The sequence below is a fragment of the Struthio camelus genome, chromosome 9 (assembly GCF_040807025.1).
Source record: "Struthio camelus isolate bStrCam1 chromosome 9, bStrCam1.hap1, whole genome shotgun sequence".
Taxonomy (NCBI): Eukaryota; Metazoa; Chordata; class Aves; order Struthioniformes; family Struthionidae; genus Struthio; species Struthio camelus.
Window position 1 is genome coordinate 34,130,542 of NC_090950.1, and position 14,209 is coordinate 34,144,750.

Sequence of the window (14,209 nt, forward strand, 5' to 3'; positions counted from 1 at the left end):
ATTAATATTAACCCCTCGTTTATAGATGAATGCCCAGAGAGCGTGACTCATCCAGGGTAGCGCAGGGAGGCGATAGCCTGCCGGAGAGCAGAAGCTCCTCCGCAGTTTGCTTCTTAGCCAGAGCGGAGCATCTCTCGCCCCCTGTGCCTCTCCTTCAGGGCGGTGGAAAACACCGCTGCTTGTAAAACTGTGCTTGTTAGTTGTGCTGCTGGTTTTTTATACAATAGTTAATTCAGATTTGTCAATAAAGAAAATGTAAATGTTGAAAACATTTTAGTTACTTACTGCATATTATAGGCACTCAATCATTAAGGAATTTTCAGTTAAAAACATGCATATCATTTATTGCATATCATTTATTGCATATCATTACGTAAATATTTGAACATAGCAGGATGTGTATAAATATGTGTTGTAGTATTATTCTGCATGTTTTATATACATGTGAAATATTGCAGCTTATTGATTATGCAGTTACTAGTATCAAATCTTGCCAGGTGGAGTGGTTATTTCAGTCATTTTGGTATTAGTAACAACTGCATGCTCGCTGTAAGTGACCACCACGTGTCCTTAGCCCTCTGTTATCTCACAGTACAATTCTACTTCACCAGCGGTGATTTCTGTTCTTTCACACAGTTTTGAATCACCAGCACCAAATAGCGGCCGGCACAGCCATGCCGCAGCAGAGCCGCCCGGCGCAGGCGCCGCAGCCGCAGCCGGGGCTGCTGAACGTGCCCAACGCGCTGACCACGCAGCAGCAGCAGCAGCAGAAGCTGAGGCTCCAGAGGATCCAGATGGAGAGGGAGCGCATCAGGATGCGGCAGGAGGAGCTGCTGCGGCAGGTAACGCCAAGGACGTGTCCTTAGCTCGTCTGAGCGCTTTTAGTTTGGGGCATCCAGATTTTTGCCAGGTACAATTAGTAGCTGTTACTTATGTCACGATTAGCCATTGTTTTAGGCAAGGATAACCACAAAGCTAATATAGAGTGGAGTTTTCATGAAAAAAACAAAGAGCGTTTGGTCTTTTCTCTCAACTAGCGTTGAGCAGAGCCATCTGTCTCTGCACATTGCCGTCCTTGGAAGAGGCAGCGTGAAGAGACGGACTCAACAGTTGCAGAAGTGGTCTGTGTCTTGCTGGCTATAATAGCAGTGTAAGGACCAATTTGTGTTTTGCAGCTGTGTATAAATCCAGAGCAACTATCACCGATTAATTCCCAGTCTGCCTTGGTTTGCCTGACAGAACGTGTCTAGGCTTGACTGGGGAGAAAAGCAGAGTACCTGGGGTTGTTCTCCACTCTGATCCCAGCTCTATAACCTGCAGCCTTTGCTCTTGAACTAAAATAAAGTCAGATTCATATCTTACATGAGTACCTCTGAGTTGTGGATTTTCCAGAGATGGTTTCTCTGTTTGTTTATTGTTCGGTTTCTTAAGGTTCAGCTCTATATAATGACTCATATTGTACAAGCTTCCTTTACACTGCTTTAAGGAAACAAACAGTTTTAACAATTGCAAAGGATGTGTTTCTTCTGTTAGGCAGAACTCCCGCTGATGATGCTATGTTTTGCACAGTATTATTAATCAGCTTCCGCAGAGAACATAAATAGTCTGTTTTCCTCAGGAACAATGTGTAAACTAAGTAAATTTTGTCAAGGATATCACCATCATGGCCAGTAGCCTTGTAAATGCTCCAATTACAGTTCTAACCACCTTTGAAAATGGTGAATTTCACAAAATAATCTTTTTGTGGAATGGTTATTTCGAGCCTGCAGTCCGTTTGCCTTTGGGACTGTGCCATAATTTGTGGTTATTTCAGGGTAACATTTGTTTATACTGTATTTAGAAATGCAGTTTGACATTTCTTGGCAGCAGGTAGAAGTACATTTGTTACTGGGCTCATGACACCAATTGGCTGAACTTTTCTGATGCTGTATTAGAGTACAGTAAGTTGCTCTAGTGTTTTGTAATGTCAGTGCATTTGCATACAATGCAAAAAGAAACCCACCAAAAGTCCTCACGCTGGGATGTGCTCCGAGGAACAATAGCAGCGTCTGTGCCATCAGTTGGCTAGCCACAAGGAAGCGAAGAGCATTGCTCTCTCTCTTTCTTCCGCGTCTGGAGGTAAACGAGCGAGAGGAAATAGCGTTGAAAGCAGCCTGGGACACTTAGAAAACATTGGGGGCCGCAACGTAAGGAAGAGGTGCTTACACCTTTAAAGCCTTTAGGTTGGAAATAGAGATCTGGATATTCAGAGCAGATTTCTCCAAAGGGAGACGTGCTCACAAAGGACTTACCTTCTTTTGTAAGCAGTCCTGAAAACCTCAAATTAATGGCAAGCTTTTTGGTTTTCTCTCTGCAGCCTTTCTTTATTGGCTTTGCTAAATATGTTGTTATTTAGTTCTTGGTTTTTTAAATTTAAACATACTATCTTAGTGAAATTACTGGAAGAATAGGTCTTTAATGTCTGTAACGACTGAGATTTTGAGGTCCTCTTTTTCCATGCTTTTGTTTTAGAACATTTTTAATTACATTTTACAAAAACAGCACTTTTCAAAACAGTAATAATAGACATTACAATTGCTTGCCAAATTAAAGGTTATTAGGATTGTATTGAAAGCGCTTTCTTTTTATCCTATAAAGAAAATGCAGTTTGGTGTAGGTCTTTATGCTACTATAGACTTTTTTACAAGAATATAATTGGACTTTTCTCCCCATGTACAAACTGTATGTAAGTGGAATAGCTCCCCAGTTAGAGCAGTAGAACCTTAGTAAGTTGAACTTGTTCTGGCAGAAAGACCAAATTCAGGATGAATGTAGATGCTGTCAGATAGTGGGGTTTCGCAAAAGAGGGGTTTGATAAGAAAATGAAAATGGATGTCTGAAAAGAGTAGAGCGGCAAAAAATGTTACAGGAGAGTATTTCTAAAAAAATACTTTCCAATAATGATTTGCTTCATTTTTATTTTGTGCTCTTTAACCTCTTTCCATTAAATAAGACCTTTAAAGACAAATTAGCTAACAAAAATTCATTAAAAACTTTTGAAACTGTACAGCACCACCTAGCTGCGTTTGAAGCAAGCATTTACATTGCATTCGTTTAGAGCTCCTGCTAAAGCACTTGCCTGTCTTTACGGGGGTGGTTGCGCCCGTCGGCTGCGGTGAGGGTCCCTGCAGGCGGCAAGGCAAGCCTGTGCTCACGGGTCTCACCGAGCGCAGCGGGGGCGAAAGGCAGAGACGGTCCCGCTGCAGCCTCTGACGTTTTTTACCTGCTCATGTCATGGCCAAGTTTGACTTTTGTGGTTCGGGCCTGAGTCTGAAAACTGCACAGGTGCAAACTTCTTCCCTGAATTTACGGGGATTTGTGTTGTGCTCGGTCGCCCGCCCGCGCGGGAGCCCCGGGCGCGGGACGGGGTTCTGCCCTGAGCCGTAGCCGCGGTCGAGGCTGCCGCGTGCCTCCTCCTTCCCCGGCAGGCGCTCGGGCGCAGCGGAGGAGGGCGTGGGAAGAGAGCGGGCTCTCTGGTGCGGGCTTAGTCATAGCCGTGATCCTGCTAGCAGCCTGTTTAGCTATTTGAACTCCCTCTGGCCCTGTTCTTGCTTGCTTGTTCTCCCACCTCTAAAGTCCATGCTTTGTAGGAGGAGGTTGTGAAGCTCCTGCCAGCAGCCAGAGCGGCCCGGAGCGGAGCGGAGCGCGCGCCGGCAGCTCGGGAGAAGGCAGCTGAGTGAGTTTACATTGCTAGTCACTGTAATGTGTAGTCTACTCCAGGATGTAGTCTACTCCAGGATGTAGTTAGGCCTTGCAAAGCAAGACAATTTGTGAGCTGAAAAGCCTCCAGCATCCTAAATAAAGACTCCCACTGGTATTTACAAAAGCTAAGTCCTGTCTCTGTTGCAAGAAACGCTACTTGTGTTATTATAAAGCCATCTGATCTACTCTCAGTCGGAAAATGGCATGGCATCCTGTGCGTCTTTATTGCAACATACTGCATGGTGACTTGTAGTATCAACTCGTGTACTGTGCAAGCTGGGCTGGGGAAGCAAAGGGGGTACTGGCTACACCATACACCAAAGCGTGCTCCTCCCCCCTCGCTGCCTGATGCATGCGGCGTGGCGGGAAGTCACATTACAATTTTAGCATTGCGACAAATGTTAGACGTCTTTGCTTCTTTGATATTACTGCAGCAACGGTCAACAGTTTTGGAGGGCCAAACGCTGTGCCTGGGTACGTGATCGGTACACGGGGGTGCGCATCTCTCCGTGTCGAACCAGCCAGCAGTTGGCACCATGTTTTCCAAAGAGATCAATATCTGAATTTCCTGATTGTGTCAGGACAGAAAACAGCCAGCCAGCATTAAGGTCTCCAAATCTATGTGAAATTCACAGCCGTTTGTGTAGGAGCAGCAAGTCCCATGCGCTAGCAAGAATGGTCATTTTGTATGACCATATGAATGGTCAACACAGCAGTTGCTGGTGTTTTAGTTTTTTCCCCCCTTACAATAACATACAGGGTGTCTTTCAGGAGGGAGGCAGAGCCTGCGTCTGTCCCGTAACCCTAAGGTGCGATGGCAGCACGGGTCGGCTGACCCAAGCTGCGAGTAGCCAGCCAGTAAGAGCGACCCTGAAGCTTGGACCGCCCCGGCCTGCCCTTGGCACGCGCTCGGGCCTCTGCCCCGCTGACGCCCTCGCTGCCTCTGTGCTCCTGTTAGCGTGACGTGAAGGAACCAGCCGTTAGACCCGGGCTCGCTCGGGGCAGCTGTGCTGGGCCGGCGGTGCGGAGGTCCCGCGGTGGCCGGCCCTCAGCACGCAGAAGACCATACCCACCTTGGCAGTGCGCGCACCTTGCTCCAGGGGCCATCAGCCTCCTCTTGCCACTTCAGCTGCCCCGAGAGGAGTGTCTTTAAAACACTGCTGCATTTCTGTCTGTCTGTTACGCTAAAGTTCAGGTGTTGCAGGTGCAGTTTGGGTTTGTTATTTTTGCCAGAAGGGACGAGTCAGCAGCAGCAGACATACGAAACGCTCTGCTCTTTCCAGCACTGTTTAGTTGGCTGGGCTTTCTTGAGTCAGTTTGTGAAAAAACGAAAGGGTTTAAGGAAAGTCTTGCCTATTTCTGTGCAGTTCAGTGTGAGGGGAAAGAGTATTTCTTTCATGGACAATTTAAAGATGTGAAACTCCCTCTGTGAACAACAGCAACATCTCATCTTTTACCCAATTTACTTGCATTATATGTGCATCTACATTTTGTGAGTTGATGGAGCTTCAGAAATCTGCGCTAGCGCCTTGTGTTCTGTAGTTTTGCAGGATATAAGAGTGAGAAAAGCCTCATGTTTCCTGTGATCATTTAATTAAATGCGTTCCATAAAGAAGAGATTTCTCTCTCTCTCTCTCTCTCTCTCTCTGTTTAAAAACTATTCCATGTATGGATTGATTGGTGTTATCTGAACACCTTTCCTCACTTTCTTCCTACACATCTTTTCTCCTAACGTAATACTTCTGCAATGGCTGCGGAAAGCAGTGGAGTGCAGACATGGCTTTCAAAGTCCTGGAATTTACTGGTTCAAAGTCCTGGAATTTACTGGTCTCAGAAATCAGCTGTGTCTTTGGCAGTTCGGTGAGAACCGCTCTGTAAAATCAATTACTTGGACAGAGCTTTGGGCTGCCAATGTGTCGTTACCTGTTGCGGAAACACAGGGCGCTGGAATATCATCCCTGCTGGGCATCTGGCGTTTCTAATCAAAAGGGTTTCAAAACTCTCCTCCTGTGAATCCACCTATTAATTGCCAATAAAAACTCAAATGACGCCATTTCTTCTCCACGGGAGCGTAGATTTTCTTTGGTGCTGCTCTCTGATAGAATAATTGGTTATTATCCTTTGTCATCTCTGGTTAATGCAGTGCAATTGTATTGAAAATACAATTGCATTTAAGTCTGATAATTAGAATAATAGCATGAGAGCTGGCAGGAAGAGACTAATAAGAAGAATGACCAAAACAGAGAAATAAAATCTTGTACAGAAAGATGTATGCCCGTGCGTGGTCACTGTTTTATTCACGGCCCGGTTGGGGTGGGAAGGCACCTCCCTCCAGAGCTTGTCTAGTCCAGCAGGTCGCCTGGAGCAGGTCGCTTAGGACTGCGTCCGGTCGGGTTGGGGGCATCTCCAAGGATGGAGGCTGCACAGCCTCTCTGGGCGGCCTGGGCAGGGTCCAGGCGGCCTCGCAGGAAAAGGGCAAGTATTGAGGCTGTAGTTTCAGTGCGCTAGCAGAAGTCCAAGCCAGTAACGGTAGAGTGTCTGCAGCGAATTAGGATTTAGTTGCAATATTCTGAAAGAGACAAGTACTTGGATCTTGCCCAGGATGGTCTCAGTTATTTCGTTTTTAGTAATAGTGACAGCAAAGTGATAGACAGCATGCATTTTACATGTTGGCAAACTAGGAGAAAGGCTTTTATTTTTTTTTCTGTCCCAATCTTATCTTTATTAGCGTGGGACATTCTCCAGTGAGATTTGAAAATGCAGTCCCCAAATCTCGAACTTACTATTTATCAATAAATATTTTAAATTGATAACTTGATTATAAAAGAAACATTGCAGTAACGGGCACCGATATATGTTAAGTACCAATGAGCAATTGTTACCTTTTTTATGAAGAGACCAGACTGTTCCTCTTCAGTGAAGAAACAAATTGCAAGCATAGCGAAACATCAAATTCTGGCCTCAAACACATGTTTATCTTTTTTATTGGGGACCGTGAGCAACTGATTGAGTGGAGAAAGATTTTCTGCAAGGATTTAAATAGAACCTATCCTTTACTCGTTTCATCAAAATAAAAAATGATAATTGGGCAAAGTAGACTAGATAAAAAGCTGATACAGCCTCGATGACTGTGAGGCCTCTGGATGTTTGGTTGGAGCATCCCCATGGATCCAAGCACCGCTCGTATGAGGCCTTTGTACCACGAGGTGTCGTGCTTGTCTTACGGAGATGCAGATTTAGCTTGGAGGAGGAGTTCAGAAGCAAGTTTGCTTTGGCCGTAGCTGCTCGTTCGTCATCTTCCAGACAGCGTACACGAGATGGCTCTTTAGGTCGATGGTTATCGCTAGGCCTGAGGTTCGTCCTAAAGATTACCGGAGCAAATTCTTGGTTCCAGTGGTTTTCTTCTAACCTGTTAAGCACTTGATTGTTGCAAGTTAGATTCTTCTGCTTTGGTATCTAGTAAATTACTTGCTCTAGGAGCAGATCACGTAGTTTCAATGCCGGAATTTGCCCTCTGGTGTACCAGTTTAAGCTGAGGGCAGTTTCACTTAAGGGAAGCTGTTAGAAACAGATGCATGAGCGATTAAATTTCAATCTTTAGCTTTTAAAATATTTTATTATTGCTCCCCCCTACCAGGTCTCTGAGGACTTGAGCTCACTGAACAGTAAACTGAAATTGTAATTTGAATCTTGCACAGCTCTAGTAGCCATGTGAAAACCCTGGGCTGGAGGGAGCCGTCGGTCATCGGCTTGCCTGGGCAGGCCTGGCAGTGTTTTGTGATGGGGCAACGCGAGTTGTCGTCATTTATAACGCAGGTAGTTTGATTTTTGTAGGGATTATCTCTGTGGCCAGCAAAGGGATAGATGTTCAGTTGTTCTGCAGGCGGATGTGCTTGTCCAAGGTTAGACTGCGCCTGGCCGCCTGTCCCCACGCCTCACCAGGCGCTGTCGGTGTGACAGCTCGCCGTTCCTGTGCGCGTTTCGTGATCTGCGTCGTGCAAAACCCGTGAGCGCAGGTTAAACGGGCAAACAGGCTTTCAGATTCTGCATGAGGCTGGTCAGACAGCCCTCAGACGCGTCGCTGGTGGCTGAACGTGACTTCCAGCAGCAGCAGTAACCGGAAGGTAAATGGGCAACGTTCTCAGCTAGCGCAGGCGGGTGTGGAAGAGGACGTCTGTCTACCTTCCCCTTTTCTGCACATCATTGTAAACACAGACTCGTCAGCTACATGGTTTAGAATTACTTTCTTAAATAAGATGTACACATTGTACATGTTCATTTGTTATAGGACTGAAGTATTTCTGAATGGTTGGAATAACCCTTCCCTTATTATTTATTCACTTTTTAGGAAGCTGCACTATGCAGACAGCTGCCCATGGACTCAGAAAACATGGCCCCAGTTCAGACTGCTGTGAACACCCCTGCAATGACACAAGACATGAGACCCATTACAAATAATGGATCAGATCCTTTCCTGAACAGGCAAGTTCGTGTCCTCCTCATTAGACATTTGGTTGTTGCCTTATCTGCACTTCTGAGGTTGCCTCTCCTAAGCAGGTTCTTGTTTGGCAGTTACTGCGAACAGGGCATACAGCCTCGTGGCTGCCCTGACCGTTTTCAGTTTCTGCTACAAGAACAACTCTTAGACAAATCAAACAAATGGTAACAGATGGTTTTAAATGGACTGTACAAGTACGCAGAGGATTCTAGGTACATTGCCTTAGTATAAGTAAACTCAATTATTTTTAGGCTGTCAAAACGGTTTTTGTCTAGAGACTTTTATATATATGTGTGTATATTGCACTGATGTAAATGACCACGTTAGTGTTCAACAATTGAGAAAGAGGCTTCATGAGTCAGTATTTAACTTGAATATCTAACCTATTGCTCTGTCTTTTCAAACACCGTGATCAGGGACTATGTCTAACAGAACATCTTTACTGAGGCTTGTTCATGTTTCGATTTACAGTGGGCCATACCACTCCAGGGAACAGAGCACAGACAGCGGCTTAGGACTGGGGTGTTACAGTATACCAACAACACCTGAAGATTTCCTCAGCAACGTAGATGAGATGGATACAGGTATCTGATGTAGTTCAAAGTATAATAATAACAGCAACAACTTCTTGTTATAACCGGTAATGTTTTATAATTGCATAACTGAACAATAAGCTCTCAGTTTCTGATGCAAGAGAACAGACTGCGACTGTGGAGGAAAAGGCCTCAAAGGTAATTAGTGCCTAGAAGGTACTCGGCTTCTGCTTAGGACCAGCTTCTACCCTCATCATACCCTTACAGTATGATATTAAACCAAATGAGTAGGAGTTGGAAAATCTGAGCCTTAATTCATGTTTTAATACTATAGTCCAAGGTAGGACAGGAAGAATCTAGTCCTGGGTTAAATTCTCAGTACAAACCGCTACGTTTTCTAACTCTGGGAAGCAGTCTTCTGAATAAGAGCCTCTTACATTGGCAAAGACAGATTTGCCTTCAGACAGAATGTGTTTAGTTATTTAGGTTTTGATATGTATTTATTTTAACATCCGTATCCTCAGAGTGTTTAAAATATTGAAATAAATGACGAGGAAATCGACCATTATTTTCCCGAAGAGTGAAATTCTCAGCACTCCCTCACCTAAAATTCCTTTTGAAGTCATCAGGAGTTCTGGATGGTACAAAAAGTGAGAGGTTTAGCTCTTAACAGATTTTCCTGCTCGTTATTATTACTTTTAGCACAAAAAAACCCCAAAAATTGCAGAGCTAAGTTCCTGTAAAATTCTTTTCTCAATTACGTGCCATGGATTGAATTCACCCTTGTGCGGAAAGCAGGATAGAGGGTTTATACAAGACTCAGTTGCATTGCACCCTCTGCAGACTAGTGAACTTTGAACAGTCGTGCCAAGTGGAAGGTCAGAGGCTGATTACATTGAACACTGCTGGAAAGGGTCTTTTACGCTTTTGAGAGTGAAGCGAAGGTGTATAATTAACTCTTACAAGAATATGCTTTCTGCAGGCAAATACGGTTCTGAGGTAACGTTTGCAGAGGATATAAAGCTTCCAAGTGCTGATGGGAAAGAGGGAATCTAATTTTTCTTTTAATCAACTGTATTGTTTTAAATTACCCATGAGAAGGAATCAATATTTCAAACATTCTTCTTTACTCTTCCTAGGAGAAACCGTAGCACAGACGACAATGAACATAAATCCACAACAAACACGTTTCCCTGATTTTCTCGACTGTCTTCCAGGAACAAATGTTGATCTTGGGACTTTGGAGTCAGAAGACTTGATCCCTATCCTCAACGATGTGGAGTCAGTACTCAACAAAAACGAGCCCTTCCTTACTTGGCTGTAATCATCCATTATTTAATGCTGATTCAGCCCGTAATGCAATTCAACATTTCCTTTTCCTCTTGAAATAGAGGCAGAGCATCTGAAAATCCTCAGAGATACAACTTGCTGCCTTAATGACTTTTGTTATATCGTCCTTATGGTCAATTTAATCTCTGCCTGGATTTGATTGACAGTAACTTAAATATAAAACATATATAAATGTCTATTCCTCACTTTAGAAAACCCTCTACTTTATACGTCTGTAGACTTTTTTTTCCCCCCCCTTTACAGATCAGGCAGAAATGTTTCACTTTCAGGACAGAAAGTGGGTTGCGTGTGCATATCCCTATCTGTCCTAATGGGTGTTGGTTAACATCACAAACTCTTACTGAATCACAAAACGTAACTGCTAGGTCACTTGGTTCAAAAAACCTGCCCAACCTTGGACCATGAGAGCAGTTTTATTACTATATTTATGACAACAGTATCAAAAGCTTTTATATCGATTTCCTTAAGCTTTAAAAATCTTTTCATTAATAGTAAAGCTGTGCTGTATGGAATGTAGATTAAATCTGATCCATATCAGCTATAATAATTCTCATTATACATTTGTAAAGGCACAAGCAGTACTATTGCAATTTCTTTTTTTCAGTACATTACTGTATAGTTTCCAGATAATAAATGCTTCCAATTTGATAGTAGCAGAATTGTTTAATAACAGTTTTACACTACTATATTGTTGTAAAATAAACCAGGTTGGTACTAACTACTGCCTTAAAAAAAGTGATTATAACAAGCAATTTTTAAATGGATCTTAGATTTTGATGTTTATTATATTAAGCACTACAGTTTTGTAATTTAACATATGAACAAACAATTTTTTTATATGAATCTGTGGCAAATATCTTAAATGCAAAAATATACTTTTAAAATCAGGACAGAAGAATGTGGCACAACTTGGTAATATCATATGCAGTGGGAAAAATCGTTGCTCAGTGTTTTCAGGAGTAATGTTTTTAACTGACAGTGTTAAACTGTGCATGTAACTGTATACATGAGAGAAGATGGTCACTTTATCAGAGCAATGCTAAGCAGTGTTGTTACTTGTCTGGTAAAGTTGCTTAGTTCGTAACTCTTCTGCTTACTCGCACTGGAGTACAGGACACGAGGCACGTTCTTGGTATTCCTACCTATTGTATACCCTATAAAGGCTTCTTTAGCAGATGTTTGGGACTGAGAAGGCATCAAGGACATTACACATGCCGTTCCCCTGAAATGCAAATGAAGTCCTGAAATTCTTAAATATTTTGAACTTATATTATTTATAATCTATGAATTTAAGCTTTTTATATTGAAAAATGTGCCTTTTTATGAAAGGCATTGAAACACTTCTCTGAGCTTGATCCAGACTATGTGGAGAGAGCAAGAGATGTAGCACTCAGTGTAAATGTGTGTTTGTCAGGTCTAATAAAATTAACGAGATCTTACCAATGCACCAGAATATTGATCAATAAAGATTTTTTTCCATCTGGTTGGAGGAAGGTAGGTGAAAAGGTCAGAGATGAAGTGAGGGGAATATGCAGTAGATTTGGGAGATGAATGATGATGTTACAGCTGGGTGGCTGCAGATAGGGACACACAGAGATGAATCACCAGTGATCAGTACAAAATATGACCGAAGAACTTAATACAAAAAACTACCTGCTGGGTTCACCAGAGGACGAAAGATAAAATATACACACCGAACTTTTTAAAAAGAGAGGAAAGGCAAAGACCTAGAGCAATGAAGGTGTACTACGCAGAGAAGAGTAGCTCTTTTTATGTTTCTTTTTTTAACTACAAAATGAGATGTGACAGCAGAGTTGTGTCTGCAGAGAATTTAATTACTGAACGGGCATTGTTTTTCTTTTATTCTTTTTTGGGGAGGGTTTTTTTTTTAAATTACTTTATTTTTGCTAGAGCTGACCATTGAGCTAGCAGAACATTCTTTTAAAAAAACAAGGGACCGAGCAGGCCTGACCAATGTTACTGTAATTACAATTAATCTCTTTCTCTCTTAAAGATTGCTTCAGGTTGTCAGCTTAAATGAAAACCAGACGGTCCTAGGGCTTTGTTCTTTAGTTACATAACTGACTGACTGTGTTTGGGTTGAAGAATTGGAGATTTTTGGCATCTGATTGTGAAGCTAAAACTTGTAAGGCCAACGTTTCAGCGCTGCGTTCTTGGCCTAGGAAGGTGAAAGCCGTTGGTGCTAGAACGATTTGCAGCAGCTACAGATCTGAGCCCTGGTATGTTCAGCTGATAGTGCGCATCATTAGATTAAGTTCAGAAAATGCAGTTTGTGCATTTGCTAGTAAATCAGTACTTTTGCGAATTTAAGTTTTGTCATAATAAAACATATCGCAAGCAGATCAGGTTCTCAGCTGGTGTGCATTAGCTAACATCTCTTGACTCCTGTTTGGCTGCCCTGATTTTCAGCAGCTGGAGGCCGGACTCCATGCTTGTAGCACTTACAATGAAAACGGATGCAGTTTTCTAACAAAATCGCACATGATAAGGTGCTTATCAGAATCGTTATGAAGCTAGAGGTCTGATTCCCCTTTCATTGGTGTTTCAGGAGTTAGGTGTCCAGGTTCAAAGGCCTTACAGAGGTCAGTTTGAAACTTTTCATGTTACTTTGATAATAAAACAGCAACAGAGTTGAACAGGAAGGTGCTATGTGAAACACTACTTCCAGGATAAAGCAGCTGCCAAAATCTTAGGTCAGACCTTTATTCAATCCTGAACCAAATCACGGTTCAGTTAAAAGTGATTCTTTCCACAGTAAGCTTTTCCTTCTGGAAAGGAGAGAATGCATCAGATGAAGTCAAGCAACAACAACATCTAGTTTGAAAGTTCTCTTTTTTTTCCAAGTTTCTGGTTTTAAACAGCCTTCTGGCAGAACTCCAAGTATTCAAAACATACATAATTCTTTTGAAACTAAATTTATTGCTGACACTATTTCACTGTATTATTTCAGGTATGAAATTACATTTACTTTACTAAATTTACACTGTATACTTGTAGTATAAATACAATAAATACGCCAGCTGGACAGTTGTACTGTTGACTATCGCTGAGGATGGCATACGTAAATGCTAGCGATACAAAAGTAATGGGATATTGTTAATTACAGCTTGTATTCTGGCAACACTATTAGAATGTAACTTGGGGAAGGACTGGGTTTGACTTTTGAAAACAAATGCTATCTGAGGGAAGGGGAGGATTAAAATGTCCACTTTAAAAACAGGAAAATATGGGTGTTGAAACTTTTTTCCTAATATACTACATCCATGTATGTGCTAGTACTTTAACTTTTTTATTTACTTTTTTCATTTTGTTATATGACATGTGTGAGCATTGGTTTTTAATTTAGAATACTTTGCATACAGATTGTATGCATCAAAAGCAGTCAGATCAAACTGTTGTATCCAGGGTTTGATTCTGTTTTTTATTTCTTTGATCTTGTACGTGAAAAATAAATATAAATGAATTTAAACTTTTTGGATGCAGATTGGTTTATTAAATTATTTCTGTTCTTTCTTGGGAGGTTTTTAGTATCTGCTTTTCTGGGAATTCTCTAGCGGCGCTTGGAATAAAGGTAAGAACTTACTTCTCTGTGGAAAAGACACGTTGAATTAAATGACTGGCACATAGCAAAGCAAAAGAAATGCTTCGTTTTACAGTGACGTTTCAGTTTATTAGTAGCTGCCATGGACAACAGTTTTACTCATAGCGCTTCCAAGTACTCCCCAGGGACACCATGACTTGTTTCTTCCAGCAGGGCCTTGCAATTCACTAACACAACTGTTTTGTTACAATTTAGTACAATTATCTCCAAGCAGAAGATTTAGCACAAAGTCTGTTTGCCATGTACCTTCTGTTTTGGGGACTCGCATAGTGCGTAGGTCTCAGTCTGATCCCTTGTACAAGAAGCTTGTCTCAAATTCTCCGCTGAGAAAATACCGTCGTCTTTCCTAGGAACAAGCCATTAAACTTAAGTGTCCTGGGCTTGTATGTGAATAGCTGGGCTTTACTGTCACGGTCCATTAGAACTGGTTCTGAAGATGTTCTCAACTTGCGCCTGTGGGTGCCC

General features: G+C 42.3%; 1 protein-coding gene across 1 annotated transcript in view; it reads left to right on the forward strand.

Moving 5' to 3' along the window:
• The window catches only part of WWTR1 (WW domain containing transcription regulator 1), a 73,794-nt gene extending 60,182 nt beyond the window's left edge, over positions 1–13,612 (forward strand). Inside the window, exons 3-6 of the mRNA XM_068955125.1 lie at positions 637–842; positions 8,090–8,223; positions 8,711–8,823; positions 9,912–13,612. Coding sequence (XP_068811226.1) covers positions 637–842; positions 8,090–8,223; positions 8,711–8,823; positions 9,912–10,096 — 638 coding nt within the window. The 3' untranslated portion in view covers positions 10,097–13,612. The remainder of the gene's footprint in view (positions 1–636; positions 843–8,089; positions 8,224–8,710; positions 8,824–9,911) is intronic.
• The last annotated feature ends 597 nt before the right edge of the window (positions 13,613–14,209 follow it).